This window comes from Ceratotherium simum, chromosome 11 (assembly GCF_057802395.1).
Source record: "Ceratotherium simum simum isolate JZ-2026a chromosome 11, ASM5780239v1, whole genome shotgun sequence".
Classification (NCBI taxonomy): Eukaryota; Metazoa; Chordata; class Mammalia; order Perissodactyla; family Rhinocerotidae; genus Ceratotherium; species Ceratotherium simum.
In genome coordinates this window covers 44,664,610-44,684,272 of record NC_141910.1, presented here as the reverse complement: position 1 = coordinate 44,684,272, position 19,663 = coordinate 44,664,610, and the positions used below count along the sequence as shown (strand labels likewise).

Here is a 19,663-nt window from a genome sequence, read left to right as displayed (position 1 = left end):
CCAGGGTCAGTTCCGGCAAATGGTTACTGCTCTCTTCAGCATTTCACATTCTGCCCCTGGAGCCACATGTATTCTAAAAGTCCCTAGGGTTTCCCTCTTCCACAGTTCTAAAAGTCCTTAGCCATCCACCCCTCCACCCACCACGATTCTTATGGAAGCAGCGATGGAGACTCCAAGGCAGGGACAGAGAGGTGAGTGGTAGGCTGGGTGTTGGTAGGGGAAGAAGGACAAAATGTGCCATTTCTGAGTTTTTACCATCTGGCAGGTAAGTACTGTGACATCCATTTTACAGATAAGGAAACTTTTCCTAGGCACAGCCAGTAAGTGAGGGAGCTGGGACTTGACCCTACATTGTTGTGTTCAAAGCCTGCACTGCTTTGCTTTTAGATAGAGGGCTGCTTGCATTGAAAGAGGACAGAACTTTATCTTATTCAGTTCCCAACTCTTCCACAACTGCATTCGTAGTGTCAGTGGCATCTGATACACAGAAGGAGTTCAGTAAATGCTGGCTGGGTTGAATTTGGAGATAGACACAGGTGTTAATCTGAGTGCTGTCTGGGAGATGCTTATATGGGATGGAAACTGGAATTGAACTGGCTGCACTTCTGTAATGATCCCCCTTTAAGTCAATGGTTTGGGACCTCAAATCCCTCCACAAGCTGAGCCAGCTCTACAAATTATGTAATTAAACCCCTCTTTGGCCTGGCACCACGTGATTAGCCTAGATGAGATGCTTCAGGATATCTGGTTCACACGTTTTTAGCTGAAAGATTCTTGTCACCCAAAGCAGACTTATTGTCCTTTCTGTCTGGATGAAAAGACAAGGCAGGGGCTGTAATAGAGACTCATTCCTCTGAGAATGCCTGTACCAATAGAAACTTGTCTACGTGCATTTTAACTGAAATAAATCTAGAATAATTAGGGTTTGCACTTAACATTGGGCCCAACACAGTTTTTGCCTCATTTACTTTCCTCATGCCCAACCACGCTGTCTTTCTAGGTTTCTCCTCCTGCTCCTTCCTCTCATCTCCACATAGATTTTTATGTTCATTGATCTCTGAGAGTAAGTCTCCATAAAAATTGAACAGATGCCATTAGGTTGGAAAAGTCAACCTAATGAATAGAAAGGCTTAAGTAATTAACTGAGTGCGGTTGTTTCTCCCTCTCTGTCCTTTAGTGACTGGGAGGCTTTTCTCTCCGTGATTTCACAGGGGCATCTTTACTCCCAGGGAAGCTGGGAGAGAGAGGGCTCTTTACTGAAGTATGTTAATTAAATGGTTGAGCCCAGGAGATTGAGTAGCAACACATGTCAGTCTCTGTATTCAAGAGCATTAGTCGGCCTGTCAGCTGAATTTACCCTTTATCCATGCATTAAGCATTTTTTGGTGCTGTTTGTCAACTATGTTTCATCCACAGTGTCTGTTACAGCTAGAGACACTGGAGGGTTATTTATTTTGTTCCTGTTTTTTCTTAAATCTCTTAAGAACTCTTTCAAGCCTCCATAAATTGCACATTTAAACATGAGCTTGATTTCCTTTCACTGTGGGCATGAAGTGAAGGACCTCATCCACAGCGACCAGCTAGGCTCTGGGATGGAGTGATGGACAGTAAATAGAAAAAGAGTCACTGGTCAAACAACCTTCCTGACACAACAGTTCTTGATTATCACAGTGACTGCCCTGGGCCAATGCAACTAAATCATCATAAGCATCGACTATCAGAAATTCAAAAAGAGCAAAGACCACCACCGTTGAACCACAGCACTTCCTGGCCCTTTGCAGCACGTAGTCCTCTGTCTCTCCTGTCTTTATAATTGCTAGTGCATTTAACTGATTTGATATTTATGATGACAAAAATGCCCATTTTACTTTATTATTATGTAAAGATAGTTTTAGAAAGATAGTTCATCTGTTGATTCGTTATTTGATTAATTCACCCAATATTTATTGAGTGTTCAGTATGACCTGGGCACTGTGTGGCCCTGGGGAGAGAGTGGAAAATAAGAGAGTTCCTGTCCTCATGGAGCTGACATCCTATATGAAATCAGACACTAAGCAAGTAAATACACAGGAAGTGGCCTCCAAGTTACAACATGAAATGAGTAGGAGTTAGCTAGGTGAAGAGGAAGAGAAAAGCCTTCAAGCTAGAAGGCATTGCAGATGCAAATGCCCAACAAGGCAGAGCCTCACATTGCTTTAGGGCCTGGAAGGATGCCAGGGTGACTGAAGCATGGTGAGCTGGGACAAGTGGCCCTGCATGGGCTTGTGAGGCAGGAGAGACCAGACAAGCTCTTGTCGGCGGAGTTAAGCAATAATTAACCATGTAAGTCTTCTGACTTCTTGCCTCCATTTTCTTCTTTTCCCTTCTTATATTTCTATTGTTTTGTCTTTTAGCCTCAGCTTTCCTCTCAAAGTGCTCTTTGAGAGTTAATGTGAGGACTGAGATCCTGGAGGTACCAAGGAATTTAAAGGCTGCAGTGACAAATTTATTAAGGAAATATATTTAAAAATGTATTACAAGAAAACAAACACAAACCTTAAGATGTTCAGGCACGGCATCAACATTCGGGAGTAAACTGGAAGTGCATAGATGAAGCAGAGAGGCAGAGCAGAACTAGTGCGGGATTGGGAATCCACGGAACCGGGATCTTTTCATGGACTTACCCGTCACTCTCCTACAAACTTGGGAAAATCAGCTGGTTTCTATGAACCGACATAAATCAAAGAGGGTGGACTAGGTCATGTCTAAGTGGCCTTTCCAGCTCTCAATTCTATGTCTCTTTCGTGTTTGATAGAACGTAATAGAACTACAACTTAGTGAATATTTACTATGGGAGTTTACACGTATTAGCTCACTTCATTATAGTTACCCTGGGCACTAGGTGTTATTACCTCCATTTTAGAGATGAGGAAATGGAGCCTCAATGAGGTTAAGTAATCTTGTCAGAGTGACAGCTAGTAAGTGGTGTGGGGCTGAATTGAGAGGGTCTGTCTGAGGGCCGGCTCCGTGGCTTAGCGGTTAAGTGCACGCGCTCTGATGCTGGCAGCCCGGGTTCGGATCCCGGGCGCGCCCCGAGGCACGCGCTCTGATGCTGGCAGCCCGGGTTCGGATCCCGGGCGCGCCCCGAGGCACCACATCTCCGTCCAACCCGAGGCCGAGTCCCGCGTACAGCAACTAGAAGGATGTGAACCTACGACATACAACTATCTACTGGGGCTTTGGGGGGAAAAAAATGAATAAATAAAATCTTTAAAAAAAAAAAAAAAAGAGAGGGTCTGTCTGAACCCACAGCCCATGCTCTTTGCATGATAACACCAGAGAGTAACGCTGAGACATATCAAAGTGTAGATAAGTATAAGTAGTTAGGCAATAAGCATTCTCTAATTCCAAAGTTTCTCACCAGCCACATGGAGTGTTTCTTATGGCGTGAAAGTACTTATGTGACTAATTAGATGTATTCAACAGACACTGGTCCTGGAAAGAACTGTAAAATAGACAAGGTTCCTCCAATTTCTGTTTTGCATTCCAAAAAACTTAATATCCTTAAGTTACCTTCATCACTCCCCTTAGGGAAGAAATCATCTGATCAACCACTCTCTTCCTTGTGGGGAGGAGTAACGCATTCCGTCACTGAGTGCTTGATAAACCTGTCATCAATGAATAGTTCATCATTACTAGTATCATAAGAAAATACAGCATGTGTAAAGTAATATACAAAATGTTGAATGTTATATTTACTTAGCTGTTTAAGTTAAGGTTTACTTAATAATATATAAGTGTACTTAAGAGTTTGAGCATGAATAGAATACTAAAATAATTTTAAATGAAGATACAAAGTGTACTATTTAGTGGGTTATAGAATCATCAAGCTGTGGGTGAAAGGAATTGCAACAAACATCTAGGTTAGAGCTGTTCAATAGAAATACATAATGAGAAGCACATATGTAATTTTAAATTTTCTTATAGCTACATTAAAAAAGTAAAAAGCAATAAGTGAAATTAATTTTAATATATTTTCTGTAACATCAAAAATTATCATTTCAACATGTAATCACTATAAAAATTATTAATCTAGTGTGTGTATTACACTTAAAGCACATCTCAATTCCACTAGCTACATTTTAAGAGCTTAAGAGTCAGATGTGGCTAGTGGCTACCATATTGGACAGTGCGGATCTAGCTCAAATTCCTTTATTCGTTTTTTTGAGGGAAATGAGAAGTTAAGGGAATTGCCCAAGGTCACACAACCTATAAATGGCAGTCAGCAGCTTTGAATCCAGCTTCTCTGACCCCAAGACAGTGCTTATTCTGTAACACCACACTGCCTTTTATAAAGCAATTATGCCAACAAAGTATGTCGTCTTGTTGCCTGTAGTTTTTTAAGTGTTGGGTTTTCTTAAGAACAAGATATCCAAAATTGGTATTTTTGAACCTTAGTTTTACAAAGCAATTGTACCAAAAATCATTAAAAGTTACACAGGAGGGGCTGGCCTGCTGGCGCAAGTGGTTAAGTATTTGCACTCTGCTGCAGCTGCCCGGGGTTCATGGGTTTCGAACCCTGGCGCGCACTGACGCACTGCTTGGCAAGCCAGGCTGTGGTGGCAACTCAGATAAAGTGGAGGAAGATGGGCACGGATGTTAGCCCACGGCCAGTCTTCCTCAGCAAAAAAAAAGGGGGATTGGCAGATGTTAGCTCAGGGCCGATCTTCCTCACACACACACAAAAAAAGTTACACAGGAAATGTGTTAAATATTAATTTTCGGGTTCAAAGATTTATGTTAATTTTGTTTTTAAAATAAGCTGCCAAAACAATTAGTTTAACTTTCTAGATCTAAGGGACCAATTTTAAAGTTGAGTTGTTTAATGTACCTTGTATGACATAAGAGCTATCCCTTTATTTTGAGGTTCAAAGCAAATATTTTTCAATTGCAAATGTCTCAGGGTAAGTCTTAAACATATTATGAAACAATAGCCAGGTAAATAATGTTATTTAATCCTCAGAATTATCACCAACCAGCCATTTTGAATTCATCCTCTCTTCGGAAAGTCGCAGAAGGCACCAGTATTTCTGAAATGTGGCAAAATGACTTACGACCGTTGCTGATAGAGCGATATCCCGGATCCCCCGGAAGCTATGCTGCTCGCCAGGTGAGAACACAGCACACAAACCTAAGGGTTGTTGAGTAGTCCTTTGCTTTCACATGAGAGATAGTATTCTGCCCAAAGTTCTGAGTTGTCTAACATTCAGATCTGTCATCTCATCTTGTTATTCACCAAAATAAGCAACCAAGAAAAGCAAACAACTGAGAATAAACGTCTGCTCTGAATTAAGTGATATATGTTAATCTAACTCAATATATGTGTGAAATCTCTGTCTGGGGTACTACAGCAGACAGAGTACTAAGTACTCAACTCTTGATCATTTCTATAACACACCCCCAGGCAGCCGACCAAGTTTTCTTGGACTCTATAAACACGCAGCATTAACAGCCTTCGACAGTCCTTGCTTGGCAGTTCTGGGCCAAGAGTGAGTTACTTTCCTATCAGGCCTTCATTCCCTTTGGGAAATTGTATTCTCCCTGGAGAGAGAGTCAAGGTCAGTAATAAGCTACTTTGTCCATTGCAGTGCTTTTCAAACTTCTGACTCTGATCCATGGTAAAAAATATATGCATTTTACACTTTATACACACAAACATAAGGATTAAAAAAAATAATAAAATCAATGGAAAACCACAAGAAACCAATCCAGGCATGACTACTGAGGGCCCTGACCCTTCAGGAATGAAGATTAGGATCATTCAACCAGGTAAAGAACCACAACCAGCTGAGAAGTTTGCTGAGAACAAAGGAACTATGAAATGGATAATGAAAAAATGTAGTTATAAATACCAGCTATAAAAGGCTGACGAGCTGCAAAAACATGGATTTGATTGCTATATTTCTTTCTTATTCGGTTATGAATAAGTTTGAGTGTGTGTATTTTATGTTAAATTTACATAAATGTAAAAAAATAAAAGATTGAGTGATATGTAGAAAAAGATAGATTTAACTGACACAAAAATTTCCTGAAAAAAATTCTCACTCTTATTACCTGCAATTTACTCTGATATTGTAAATTCTATTCTACTAGGTTTTTTTTTTTTTTTAAATGCTGATCTTGACCCACTACACTGATTTGAAGACCCACTGATTTTACCACTGCAGTTTGAAAGATACTGCCATCGAGGGAAGATTAAGCCATAAGCTGGGCTATGTCTTGAATGTCTCTTTGCCTCCTTAGTGTCCGTCTTATGCAATATGAAACTTCACCTCTGAATGACTGTTTTTTTAAAAACTAGCCCCATTTCACGGGGCAACGTGAGAAGGAGTGGGGAGAGACTGGCCCCTCATATCTAACTCTGAGAGTACTCCATCTGCCTAACTCCTCAGGCAAAGACCTTGGCACTCCACTGCTGTGACAGGGTGAAGCCTGCAAGGCCCAGCGGCACAGCTGTTGGGGTCTTCCTTTCTGTCAAGTATATGGCTTCTGCCCCTCAAGTCTAACAGAGGGGCAGCCGTTGTCTGTCACCCCATTAGCCTCTTGTCTTCCATCCAAACAGCTCCTGCTTCTCGTAAGGAATTAAATGGTGGAGATCCAAAGAGCACTTTAGTTCTTACTAACCTTTAGGCAGAGCAAGGAATAATAATGATGATGGCTGACTTTCATTGAGCAGTGTTTTTAGGTCAGGCATTTTATGGAGTTCTTTGCATGGATCATCTCATTCAGACCTCACAGCAATGCTACCATGTCGGTACTATTGTTATCTCAGTGCTACAGATTAAAAAAGACCTGAGATTTAGGTATATGAATTAACTTGTTCAAGGTTATACACACAGTAGTGATGAAGCCAGAATCTGGACCCAAATCAGCTTGACCTTTCCATCCTGTCACTGGAAAGCGGTGGCTGGGAGGAACCAGCTCTGTAGTGTATGCTCACAGATGTCTCCAGCTCTGGATCTTCTCATGCCCGAGTTGGAGAGTGAGAGACATACCATTCATTTCAACAATATTCCGTGGGCCTCATCTCCTGAGCATTTTCTTAAAAGAAGAGCAGAGTACCTACTGGGGCTTTCCAAAATCCTCAGTTCCTCATTAGAAAAAATCTAGGTCTCTAATACACTCAGCTGAACACTTTTCATTTCCCCATACCATTTGATCAGAAAGCCATATATACCCATAAACACATATGCATGCTTCAGACCTGAGGTTCCTTCCCTGTGGGCTCTAGAAGTCCATAAACACAGTATTGCTATTGGATCTTTATTTAGCTTCAATAGAATGTATAGCATACCGGCCCCGTGGCTTAGCGGTTAAGTGCACGAGCTCCGCTACTGGCGGCCCGGGGTTCGGATCCCGGGCGCGCACCGACGCACCGCTTCTCCGGCCATGCTGAGGCCGCACCCCACATACAGCAACTAGAAGGATGTGCAACTATGACATACAACTATCTACTGGGGCTTTGGGGAAGAAAAAAAAGGAGGAGGATTGGCAATAGATGTTAGCTCAGAGCCGGTCTTCCTCAGCAAAAAGAGGAGGATTAGCATGGATGTTAGCTCAGGGCTGAACTTCCTCACAAAAATAAATACACAAATAAATAAAACTGTTAAAAAAAAAACAACAAAAAGGAATGTATAGCATAAATAATATACATAGATGCTGTGTGATTAAAAAATACATATTCATTGAAAAGTGTTACTGAACCCATAATAACATTTTCCATGTCATATGGGAGTGGGGGCAAATGAGAAATTTATTGACGGTATTTTGGAATGTGTTGAGAACTACTGCTGGACTGCCTGTGCATGGTCTGACTGACATGGCAGTAATCCTAACAGGATGGTTGTGTTAGAAATCTCACTTAAGAGATTCAATTTTATAATTTTTTTTTTGTGTGAGGAAGATTGGCCCTGAACTAACATCTGTTGCCAATTTTCCTCTTTTGTTTTTTCTTTGCTTGAGGAAGCTTGTCCCTGAGCTAACATCTTCCTCTATTTTGTATGTGGGTCACCGCCACAGCATGGCTTGATGAGCATGTGTAGGTCTGCACCCAGGATTCGAACCTGCGAATCCTGGGCTGCCAAAGCAGAAAGCGCGAACTTAACCGTTACGCCACTCATCCAGCCCCTATAATTTTTTGAGAAGAAAAGCACCGTGAATTTTTGAGAGAGCTGTACCCTAAGCTGTGGAAGATAAAGGATTTCCACTCTTGAAGATGAGGTAGATGACACTTGAGTTATTATGAGGAAGCTAGACTCATGGCCTTAATTTGAGTAAGATTAGTACCTTTCACTCAGAATTAAGTTTAAAAAAGAATGGTGGAAAATTTTTTTCCTGAGGCCTTTTTGAGCACTACATCAGATTTTTTATAATTTATAGAGTATTGGGATTGTAACTAGAGTCTGAAGACTCTCAAATCTAAAAAAATGTGGACTTGATATAAAATTGGTTATTGAGGGCCGGCCCCGTGGCTTAGTGGTTAAGTGCGTGCACTCCGCTGCTGGCGGCCCGGGTTCGGATCCCGGGTGCGCACCGACGCGCCACTTCTCCGGCCATGCTGGGGCTGCATCCCACATACAGCAACTAGAGGGATGTGCAACTATGACATACAACTATCTGCTGGGGCTTTGGGGGAAAAATAAATAAATAAAATTATTAAAATTGGTTATTGAATTAAGTTTTGCAGTTATCAATAAAGATATGCATTGCTATGGATTCTCTTTCAGAGAATAATATGGGAACAATATCTCTTGGTCTGCATTTTTATTATCTCTGATCAATGAACCTAAAGATGCCTATTGGATTTTTAGAATATATTTATTTGAGGAGATAATTTATTTGTCAAATAAATAATTTGAAGGCATGGAATTTTGGGATATTTCAGTGATTTTTATCTGAGATAGGAATAAAAAATAAATTAAAAAATTAGGATGATAAAGTCTCACTAAGGAGCAAGCCAGAAACTTTGTCTAACAGAAGCAGCCTAGAAACTTGAGGGTTAAAATCCCCTATCGATGCACAGAGCATCTGAGAAGCTGAAGCTGGGCTACTTCAGTGAAGGGTGTGTGTATCCCCGAGTGGAAGGCCCTGATGGAGAGCCCTCAGCTGGGAGCCCAAGAGGCTAATACGTGGCACATCCAAGAAGGAAGAGGTACCTGAAGTCTCTAGTGGTGGGATCCTGACAATGTTGTGTTTGCAGACTTGGTGCAGCTACTGTGGAATCTGCCTCTTCCAAACAAATCTGGTCTACTAATGTCATTGATTCTCAGAGCCTGGAAATGAGAATTTAAGTTTAATTAAATTACACCCAGGATCATTCACTAACGTTAACCTAAAATCCCCTGGGCCTTCCCCTGCAGCTAAATGGAATGTCATATTTACCTTTATTTTTCTCTCTCCCTCTCTCACTCTCTGTCTCTCTGTCTGTTTCTCTCCTTGTCTCCACCTCTATCTCTGTACCTTTTTCTTTTTTTCTCTACTCAATCTCGACCTATCTCTGTCTTCATCTCTCTCTGTCTCCATCTATCCATCTCTCTCCCTCTTTTTTTCTTCCTTTCCCACTTTAAAAAATAGAGGCTGGCCCCATCGTGTAGTGGTTAAGTCCAGTGTGCTCTGCTTCAATGGCCTGGGGGCGTGGGTTCAAAACCCCGGGCACAGACCTACTTCACTCATCAGCCATGCTGTGGTGGTGACCCACACACAAAATAGAGGAAGATTGGCACAGATATTAGCTCAGGGACAATCTTCCTCAAGCAAAAAAAAGAGGAAGATTGGCAATAGATGTTAGCTCAGAGTGAATCTTCCTAACACACATACACAAAAAAGATGTATTATAATCCAAAAGAGAGTCTGTATTCTAAACTGCATTTTAGCATCCCTGGTGGGCCCAGGCTTTTGCTACCTGGATCAGGGAAGCACAGCTGCTTTAGACTCCCTCCCACAGCCAAGCACTCCCTGCGTAGGGCATTCTAGGGAGAAGAGCAGTAGTTTTTGGAATCTACCCTAGAGAATTGTGGTGGGAACTTACAGATTAAGCCTGAAAGCCAAGAGCACATCAACAAGGGACATTGGCGACCTAATTAGATTATGCAGCCAGTTTGAATGTTTATAAAGAAATGAGTAGCTAAGATAAATAAAAAACATTTATACTAAATAAAAAAGGGTACTTCAGGGAGAACTCTTTTTGGGGCATTTGTTGATGCTTTTGTGGATTTTAGTGTCAACATAGATATCAGAAATTATGGCCAAGACCTGGTTAGTAGTTGAAAAATGAGTTTGTGTGTGAGGTTTCAGCTCAGTAAAGCTAACAGATATATTTTTAAAATGCCAATTCACTTTGTAAGCACACGGGCTGCTATTAGTGCTGAAGACAGTTTATGGAGCTGTTCATCATCTGGATACCAGATGTTCTGGACTGTATGATTTTTTTTTTAGATGACCCCTTTTATGGAAAAATTTCCATTCCCCAAAGTCTGGGGATAACTTATTTTCATATTCTGTGAAAAGCTTATCTTAGATGAACTGTGATTTCTCTCTGTTCAAACTACTAATGTTCTATATCGTGTAATTTTATATATTCTCACTGAGAATAACTTATTAGTTACAATCAGCACATATTTAATGATAGCCTACTGTGAGCCATGCCCAGTCCTAAGAATTGTGGAGGTTAACAAAATAAGTGAAATAAGAATGATGATTTCAAAAAGGTTATAAACATTTCTTTTTATTATATGAAAAGACAACTGGTAAACTTGTAATAGGAAAGGGAAGATACTGAGTATACATGCTATTTAGGCCAAGGTCCACCTCACTGCAGAAAGCAAGGAGTGAATAGCTGGGGAATCATGGGTTTATTTGGCTTTTGCAGCATTGACTGTAGAATCACTGTCCTCCCTCTGGTTTAGTTCTCCTCTTCCTGGAAGCTTCCTGCCACAGTGTTTCCAAGGCCCCTGCCTACGTGTCATGTCACATTAGTTAGAGCAGGCCACACAAGACTTGGCTGGGCTAGAAAATCTTGCATTTCCTTGGCGGGAAAAATCTTCCATTCTTTTCCAGTTATTATAAGTTACTTTTGTTTATCACCTCAAGGTCCATCCCCACTGGATGTTAATTGTGGAACAAATTGCCGGTTATGTTGATGGTTAGTTTGTTGTTTGATTAAAAAAAAAAAAGATTCTTCAAGGCAACTTATAAAAATGTATATAATATTTCACAATAAAAATAAATGGAACCTAGTGAGAAAATGAGGCAAAGGGAAAATAAAGATAGGAAAGGGTAAATGGAACAGCAATGAACTCACTCCTAAGTTCTCACACCACAAATTCTAGATTCTTAAAGACACTTTCAGTCCCTTTTCCTTCTGTTTCTTTTCCATCTGCTGCTTTCACCTATCAATCACCATATTACTCATAAGGCCCAAGGTGACCGGGAGAGATGGAAAAATCGATTCTTTTTTATTTTGTTACCAACATTTGCAGTGGGTCTAGACCTGCTTTGGGTGCAGAAGGAAAACTGCTTGATATGTCATTGTGGTTCAGAGTTGCTTATTGATTCTTAGAGTGGACAGGACCTCACATACCCCCCAACCATCCCCTTGTGGTGGGACTCTCTCTACCTTATCCTTAGCAAGTGAGCCTCAGTATCTTTTGTTAGTGTTCACTATATTATGAAATATTTGCTGGACTTGGGGCACATGTTATGCACTTGAGACAAAAAGAGCTACCATTTGCAGCACTTGCCCTCAAAGAGCTTAGAGTGGAAGTTGAGACCTGAGGGCCTTGGTATATCTGATTTCTCAAACATGCCTTCTTAGCCTCCTAGAAATATTGAAAGTGAACTTGAATAAGTACTGAACTGGATCTCTATCTCCTGACATGTAGAAATGTCCATGATATATTCTTAAGTGAGAAGAGCAAGGGGGCAGAGTAATCTGTAAAGTAGGATTCTATTTCTATAAAAACATGTATCCCTCTGCCAAATATATGTGTTTGTATGCTAGTATATGTTTGTATAAACAAGAAGAAGGGTGTGGAGAGATATACATCAGACTATTAACATTGGTAATAATCACAATTGGTTGGGATTGATTGGCAGGGGGAAGATTAGGGGAGAGGGAGAGGATTAGTTTTTCCTTTAAACATCCTTGCTATTAATACAGTAAGCATGTATTGCATTTTTAACTTGAAAGGCATCACATAAAATTTTCAAAACATAGTTGACAAATGAAAACTGTCTAGATCTGAAATTTTGATTTTTATTTTGATCAGCACATCATGCAGAGAATTCAGAGACTTCAAGCTGACTGGGTGTTGGAAGTGGACACCTTCTTGAGTCAGACACCCTATGGATACCGGTCTTTCTCAAATATTATCAGCACCCTCAATCCCACTGCTAAACGACACCTGGTCCTCGCCTGTCACTATGACTCCAAGTATTTTCCCCATTGGAACAACAGGGTGTTTGTGGGAGCCACTGATTCAGCCGTGCCATGCGCCATGATGTTGGAACTTGCCCGTGCCTTAGACAAGCAACTCCTTTCCTTGAAGGTATCTGTTTCCTTCTCATAGATTCTTGGGATAAAATACATTAGCAGTAACTCAGAGTGAATTCTAGAATCTTTGGGGGAGTGAGAAGGCCATTTAGAAAGGTAGTCTTTCAGCACATTTTGTACTAATTTGTTGCAAAATGATATGAGGTTGAATGAATATTAATTGGAAGATTACATTATTTGAAATGTCAACCATGAGCAATAAACCTAAGATACATGACAATGAATTCATTAATTGAATTCTTAGTTTTGAATACACATTAAATTAAATGCAACATTTCTTTGCAAAAAATGAAGAAGGTGGAAGATTGGTACAGGCATGTGTATGAGAACTATGTTTATTTCTTCTTGTTTGTATAGCCATGAAACATCACAGCTTTCTAATCTGAGAGATGGTGGCTCTTGAGTTGAGGGGAAGGAGTTGCTGCAAAGTGGTTCCAAAGTAGAGAGTGGGTAATTCAGACGCAGCAGGATGAAAAGCATGAAGCAGAAATGCATTATTGTTATTATCTGTGAATCTCAGCTCAATTTTATGTAGCATAACAGGGCTTTTGTTACGTTTCAACTCAAAACACTTCTGGGACTCTCAGATGTTATTTCAGTCTCTGTGTTCTTAAAGGTGTATTGGAAAAAAGAGCTAAGCGAGATGAAGACATTTTGTTCAGATATCACTCATAACCAAGTAAACAAAACAAAGCAAAAACGAAAAACTTTGTTCACAGGCAACACATGTCTTTTTTTCCCTCAGAGCTTTATGAAGGGGCCCGCCTTTGATACAATGGGGGTAAAGAGGTAAAATGTTTATCTTGTAATGGAAGTAATAGAGATATTTGGTTCTATTTTTCCTGGATATGCTAAACTTGAAGAAAGCAAGGATTGTTTATAACCTCTTGGTATCCTTTTCGCTGTTTTTTCATTTTGTTTTGTTTTCTGAACCTTCTGTAATGTCTTTGTCCCATACTCTGCCTCGCTTTTAACTAGCACTCTTCCCCAGCAATTGGGTGATGGAGTTCAGAAGCTGATATAAAAGTTTAATTTTTCATATTTGCATTCTAGTATAAGGACCTGAAATGAAATGAACACTCGTACACTATTGGAGGGAATGTGAATTGGTGCAGCCACTATAGAAAACAGTATGGAGGTTCCTCAAAAAATATAAAATAGAATTACCATACAATCCAGCAGTCCCACTTCTGGGTATTTGTCCATATAAAAAAACCTGGTTTTCGGGGCTGGCCTGGTGGCTTAGTTGTTAAGTTCCCACCTTCCACTTCAGCGGCCCGGGGTTCACGGGTTCGGATCCCGGGCGCGGACTTAGACGCTGCTCATCAGGCCATGCTGTGGCCGCATCCCATATACAAAGTAGAGGAAGATGGGCACAGGTATTAACCCAGGGACCATCTTCCTCAAGCAAAAAAGAAGAAGATTGGCAACAGATGTTAGCTCAGCACTAATCTTCCTCACCAAAACAAACAAACAAAAAACCAAAAAAAAAAAAAAATTGGTTTTGAATGCAAACTTTGAGAGTACTGGATTTATTCTTCCAGTTGGACTTTAACTAAGTTTGTATTAAGGAGCTATTTCAAGTTCTTCAGCTGTCATGGATTGGGTAGTTGGTGGTGGAATGTGACCTGGGAGAGGACTGGATAGTAGGGTGGATTATTGTTCCAATTCTTTACGGCCCTCCCACGTCCAGTAGTAAGATTATACTCATACATTCACATCTTTTGCATTGTAACTTTGCTGTGACCTCCCACTGTAGCAGGTTGTACTTTCTCATTCTTTGACTCTGGACCTGGTTATTTGCCTTGTCTTGGCTAATGGGATGCTAGTAGACGTGACACAGGCAGAGGCTGGAAATGTGCTTATGCAATTGGGCGTGCTCTCTTGTGCCTTTGCCGTCACCATGAGAAGGGCGTGCCTTGGCTGGCCTGCCAGTCTCAGGAGGAGGATAAGAGACATGTGGAGCAGAGCCAACCTTGATAACTGCAGGGTGAAGCAGAGATCCTCCAGCCAAATCTAGCTTAGGTCAGCTGTCTCCCAGCTGACCTACAGACCCGGGAAGCCACATGACTGTTGTTTTAAGCCATTGAGTTTGGGGTGGTTTTTCACACCGTATTATTGTGGCATTAACTGATAACAGCCTTGGTTGGGGAAAGACTGTAGATAATTCATTGACTATGTTAACGCTGGTAACTGGGCATGTATCATATTACCACGAAGAAGGATTGGAAGACCTTCACAAATCAGGCCACACAGATCCTAGCTCCACGGTACTAGGCTAAGTTATCAGAAATTGAGGACCACAGTTATTTTCCTGCCAATCCTGAAAAGAAGTCAAAAGAGCATGTTGCCTCACAGGTCTCAGGATCGTTGTCCACAACAGTCTACGCCTGTCTAAACGAACTGATGCCAAGAGAACAGCATAAAAGTAAATCATTGCACTGACCACTGGAGTCCCTCAGCTGAAGTTTCAGTGAGGCACCTGAACCTTTAAGCCTGCAGAATGTGGAAACTACCTCCTTTTGCTTCTGCCCTGGGCATGAGCAGAAAGTCTGTGGTCCCAAGCAGTCTCATTCTGCCTTGGTGTTCCATGATTATGCTGTTTGATTTAGAGCTAGAACTTTGGGACCAGTCAAGGCCCTTTAAACAACTGGAAACTTAGAATGTCTCTACTGAAATATGCACCTTACACCTTTTGCCAGTGGGAAAAATCTGTTTAATTACTTAGTTCTTATTAAACCCTGAGTGCATATGTATTATACAGACAAACACCTCCTGTGCTTAATGCTGTCAGGAGTTGTAAGAGACTCAAAGTATAGTAAACTTTCCTTTTCCTGTGGTCTAATTAAGGAGCAATATTAAGACAATTGAAATGGTTAGCATACAAAAATAACTTTGTTTTTAGATGATAAAGACATTTTTCTTCTTCTTATGAAATCACCCTAAAACAATCATGAAAACTCCATCTTTGAAGAAACTAGGCAACATCTATTAATGGGAACCACAATATGAAGACAGAGTGTGAATGGAGAAGTGGCAAATGACACATCAGAGTAGAGAGAAATCACATTCCCTGGAGAGAGAAGGAAAAGGAAGAAGCCAGTGGTTCCCTGACAAAATCTTGGAATGGCTCAGAAACTGCAGGGGAGAGTGAGGAAGACAGAAATGAGGCAGGGGGCTAGGGAGGAGAGTGTTTCTAAATCTGTATAAGGAGCACTTAGGTATAAAGATTCCCACCTTACATCTGGCACATAGATGAGTACCCCACCTGTACCCTTGCAGGAGATGACAGAATATTTTTCTGGAGAAATTAAACCAGGGAGGTTCTGGATGTGGGGACACTGGATGTAGAAGAAGGAAGTAATAAACTGCCTCATGGAAATCAAGGTTAGGTGGAAGCCTACACATTGAACAGTGAGATTCCCCAGCCTTTTCCCACTTCCAGCATGAGAAAGCAAGCAGCCAGCTTATACCCAGCAGCCAGGAAACTGGAAGATCTTTCTCTGGAGAATGTGAATCACCTCAGAGAAAAGACCCACAGACAGTGACATTTGGGTATCCTCAGTGAAAACACCGACTGGGCACCAGATTGCCCTGCAGCGAAGCCAACCAATCTGTGTCTCTAATCAGTGTTTTAGTACCTTATTCTTTAATATGAATGAACACAAAGGACGACCAGACATTTGAGGACAGGCTCCAGCATGAAAGCCAGCAAGCAAAACAAGCAATACAAATTGAAAAATGAACCCGGAGGAAATAATAGAGTACAGGAGCAGAAGATAACTTAAAGGACACTATTTTTAATATCCTTGGAGAGACAGAGGAGAAGTTATATCCGTAACAGATTAGAGAAACATCAGATTCAGTCTGGTCCAGTGCGAGCACATTCCCCCCGTACTTACTGTGGTGGAAAGAGCAAATGGTTGTATATTTTTCTGAGCCAGGTTCAGCTGCATGAGTATAGGACAAGTAGGCAGAGAGTTGGACTGAACGTTTTATGTTTTTGCCATGTGAGTTTGACCAAGGCATGGAGAGGCAAGGGGATTGAGCATGTATGCAAGGGAGCATTTAGAATGATTGATCCTGGAATTTAAGCTGAATGTGGAGTGAAGTGAAGACATCATGAAGATGAAGGACTGAAAAGGTGAATGATTCAATAGATTAGGGATTCTAGTGGGATTGAAGGATTGTGGGGGTTAGAGTACCAGAAAGACTAATCTGAAAGGCGAGAGTTGTCAGACAGTGGAAAGTATAAAATCAATCAAAATCCTACTCACGCTTCTAAGTTCCATTCAAATACTGTCACTTTCATAAAGTCTTCCTTGACATCCCAAGGATTCAACCTCTCACTCTATCCAATTCCCAGAGGGGTTTTATGTTACATTTGTGACCCTTGGCGCATTTTGCCATGCTCATGTATTTGTTTTGTCTTTCTCTTAACCCAGCTAAGGTGTAGGCTCCTTCAAGGGAGAGGCTATAATTATCATTCTTTGTGACCCTGTTGCATTCCTAGGGCAGATCTTTGAACTTAGACTCAATAAAAAAATTGCAGACTTAAATAAGGTGAGAAGCAAGAAAGATTTGCAGTTCTTCCTGGTTGGGTTCCCTGGGACACACACTCTGACATGGAGTTGAGCATTTAGGTCATTTATTAGGGAGGAGCCTTGGCTCAACACCTGTGGCAGGGAGGGGAGAGAAATGGGATTAAGCAGAGGGAGAAGTCGAGCTACCATGCAGGTTCAACAGCCTCAGCCAACCCCTGGGGAGCTCTGGAGGTAGAATGGCCCTGTAGAGAGCCCTCAGGACCTGCTTAGGTCAGTCATTGGATGAAGGACACCCCTACAGCTGAGGCAATTCCTAAAGGAACTAACAGTTGAAGGCCTTCTGCTGACAGCTCTCCTGGCAGCAGGGGCAACATATCCTTCTGAAAGGGAACTGGGTGGTGTGTCACCATGTCCACCATAGCAGTTCCACAGTTTCAAAGTTCTCTAAGGAGTAAGAAAAAATATAAGACTTCTATTTTGCAGAGGGAGTGGGAGAAGGTGAGATTTATATGGTTGAAGACTGTGGGAGGTGTGATGATTTTTGGAGAGGAAGTGGTATGCAATAAGTTTTGGTGTATTTTCATCTACTTTGGTATTTTCCTTTTCTTCATGGCATATTTATCTTTTTTGCCCATTAGTAGGAAAGCATGCTGTTTTTTATTTTTATTTTTTATTTATTTATTTATTTATTTATTTATTTTTTTATTTTTAGAGAATAAAATTTTAATGGTATCAAAAACAGAACTTTTTGGTCAATTTAGTATTTGCTGGAATAAGGCTGCAAACGGCCATACCACCCTGAACGCGCCCGATCTCGTCTGATCTCGGAAGCTAAGCAGGGTCGGGCCTGGTTAGTACTTGGATGGGAGCATGCTGTTTTTTAATCCTCACAGCATTTTTGCTATCTTTTTACTGTTCTTCTTACCAGAACATTTCAAACTCCAGGCCAGATCTCTCACTCCAGCTCATTTTCTTTGATGGGGAAGAGGCTTTTCTTCACTGGTCTCCTCAAGATTCTCTGTATGGGTCTCGGCACTTAGCTCTGAAGATGGCATCAACCCGGCACCCACCTGGAGCAAGAGACACCAACCAATTGCACGGCATGGTTAGTCCTGGTAATTTCCATGGGGCTACAGCAGCAGGCTCTGCCTCAAAGGAAGCCAAAGCTAAAGCCAATTAAAGACCTAAAAATGCCACGGCATCCTTGGAGCAGAATGTTTATAATAGAGCATTCCTTGGCAGTCACTGGGCTTTTGAGGAATCCCAGAGCTAAAAAGAATGATTCTGGGTTAGAAGTTACGTTTGATGGAGCTTAATTAAAATGATGTAAAAAATCAGATTAAGGAAACATCAGATTCAGTTCAGTCCAGTGGGAGCACATTCCCCTGGGGCTGTACAGAGAGCAAATCCCTTTTTTGAGGCCTCTAGAAAGCCTGAGGAGGCTGGGGTCTTGGGAAATGGAGTAAGAGTGGGACACAGTATGGGGATGAGAGTGAAGAATTTCCTCAGTGACTTCAAAGCATTATAGTGACTCCAAGGGTGTATATGACATTTTTATTGTGTCAGTTTTGATGTGGTATTTTTGGCATAGGGGTGGAGACATTTTGATGCTGCCTTAAAACCCTGCTCTTATTACCAAGTAGTGGGTGCAACACATGGCCCCATTTTCATCCTCATTCCTGGGCCCACAGTCCATCCCTAGTTCCTCACCCCACCCTTGAATTCTCTCCCTATTCTGACTCTCTTCCCTTATTTGACCTTGACTCAGTACTTGAATGCTCACTAACCTCAGCTTAGACCCTCATTCTACCTTTGAGACTTCATTTCTTCCCTGTGCCTTCATCCCCAGTCTGACCCCCACCCTCTCTGTGAACTGAAAATGTATTCCTAACCCCCTCCACTCAACCCTGTCCTTTGCCCTATCACTGACCTTTGCCCTGTAAGTCCAAATGCCCACATTAAATGTCCTCTACGACTCTAACATATCTCATATTGGCATTCTCTTCATCCCATTGTCCATTGGCAAGTCTTATGGGGTCAGGGGAATGTGGTTGGCACCTCATTCGGTCCCTTGTGCCCAAGTGGCTAAAAGGGTTCAGAGGAGGGGGAGAGACCTGGTTGATCAGTAGGAGGAACAAAGTTATTGATTTATCAGTTCAAATATATGAATCCATGGTGATGATTAAGACCATTTTTTTTCCAGAAACAAATTCTTAGTAGCTTATCCAATACTCCTATTTCAAACAAGCCTATTTTTTCCCAATGAATATATTTAATTATCATTCATGAGTTAATGGATACTATGTCTTTAGAATCATAGACCCTGCAAATATTTATTATTGTCAGGATCTATGCTAGATATTTACCCACACGTTATCTCACTTGTATAAATCAGGAGTTCTTAATCTGGGGGGTAGTCTTCAGGGAGTCCTCAAGCTTACTGACGTTTTATGGCTCAAACAAGTTAAGAAACACTGGTTTAATTATAGAGGCTTATAACCAGAGTGGACCTTTAGAGATTAGCAAGTTT

At 41.3% G+C, this 19,663-nt stretch overlaps 1 protein-coding gene across 4 annotated transcripts in view; it reads left to right on the top strand.

Moving 5' to 3' along the window:
* Positions 1–19,663, top strand: part of QPCT (glutaminyl-peptide cyclotransferase) — a 48,256-nt gene that overhangs the window by 23,757 nt on the left and 4,836 nt on the right. For all 4 annotated transcript variants that reach the window (XM_087436884.1, XM_087436885.1, XM_087436883.1 and 1 more), the window contains 3 exons: positions 5,003–5,149; positions 12,306–12,584; positions 18,062–18,238. In XM_087436884.1, coding sequence (XP_087293010.1) covers positions 5,075–5,149; positions 12,306–12,584; positions 18,062–18,238 — 531 coding nt within the window. In that variant the 5' untranslated portion in view covers positions 5,003–5,074. The remainder of the gene's footprint in view (positions 1–5,002; positions 5,150–12,305; positions 12,585–18,061; positions 18,239–19,663) is intronic.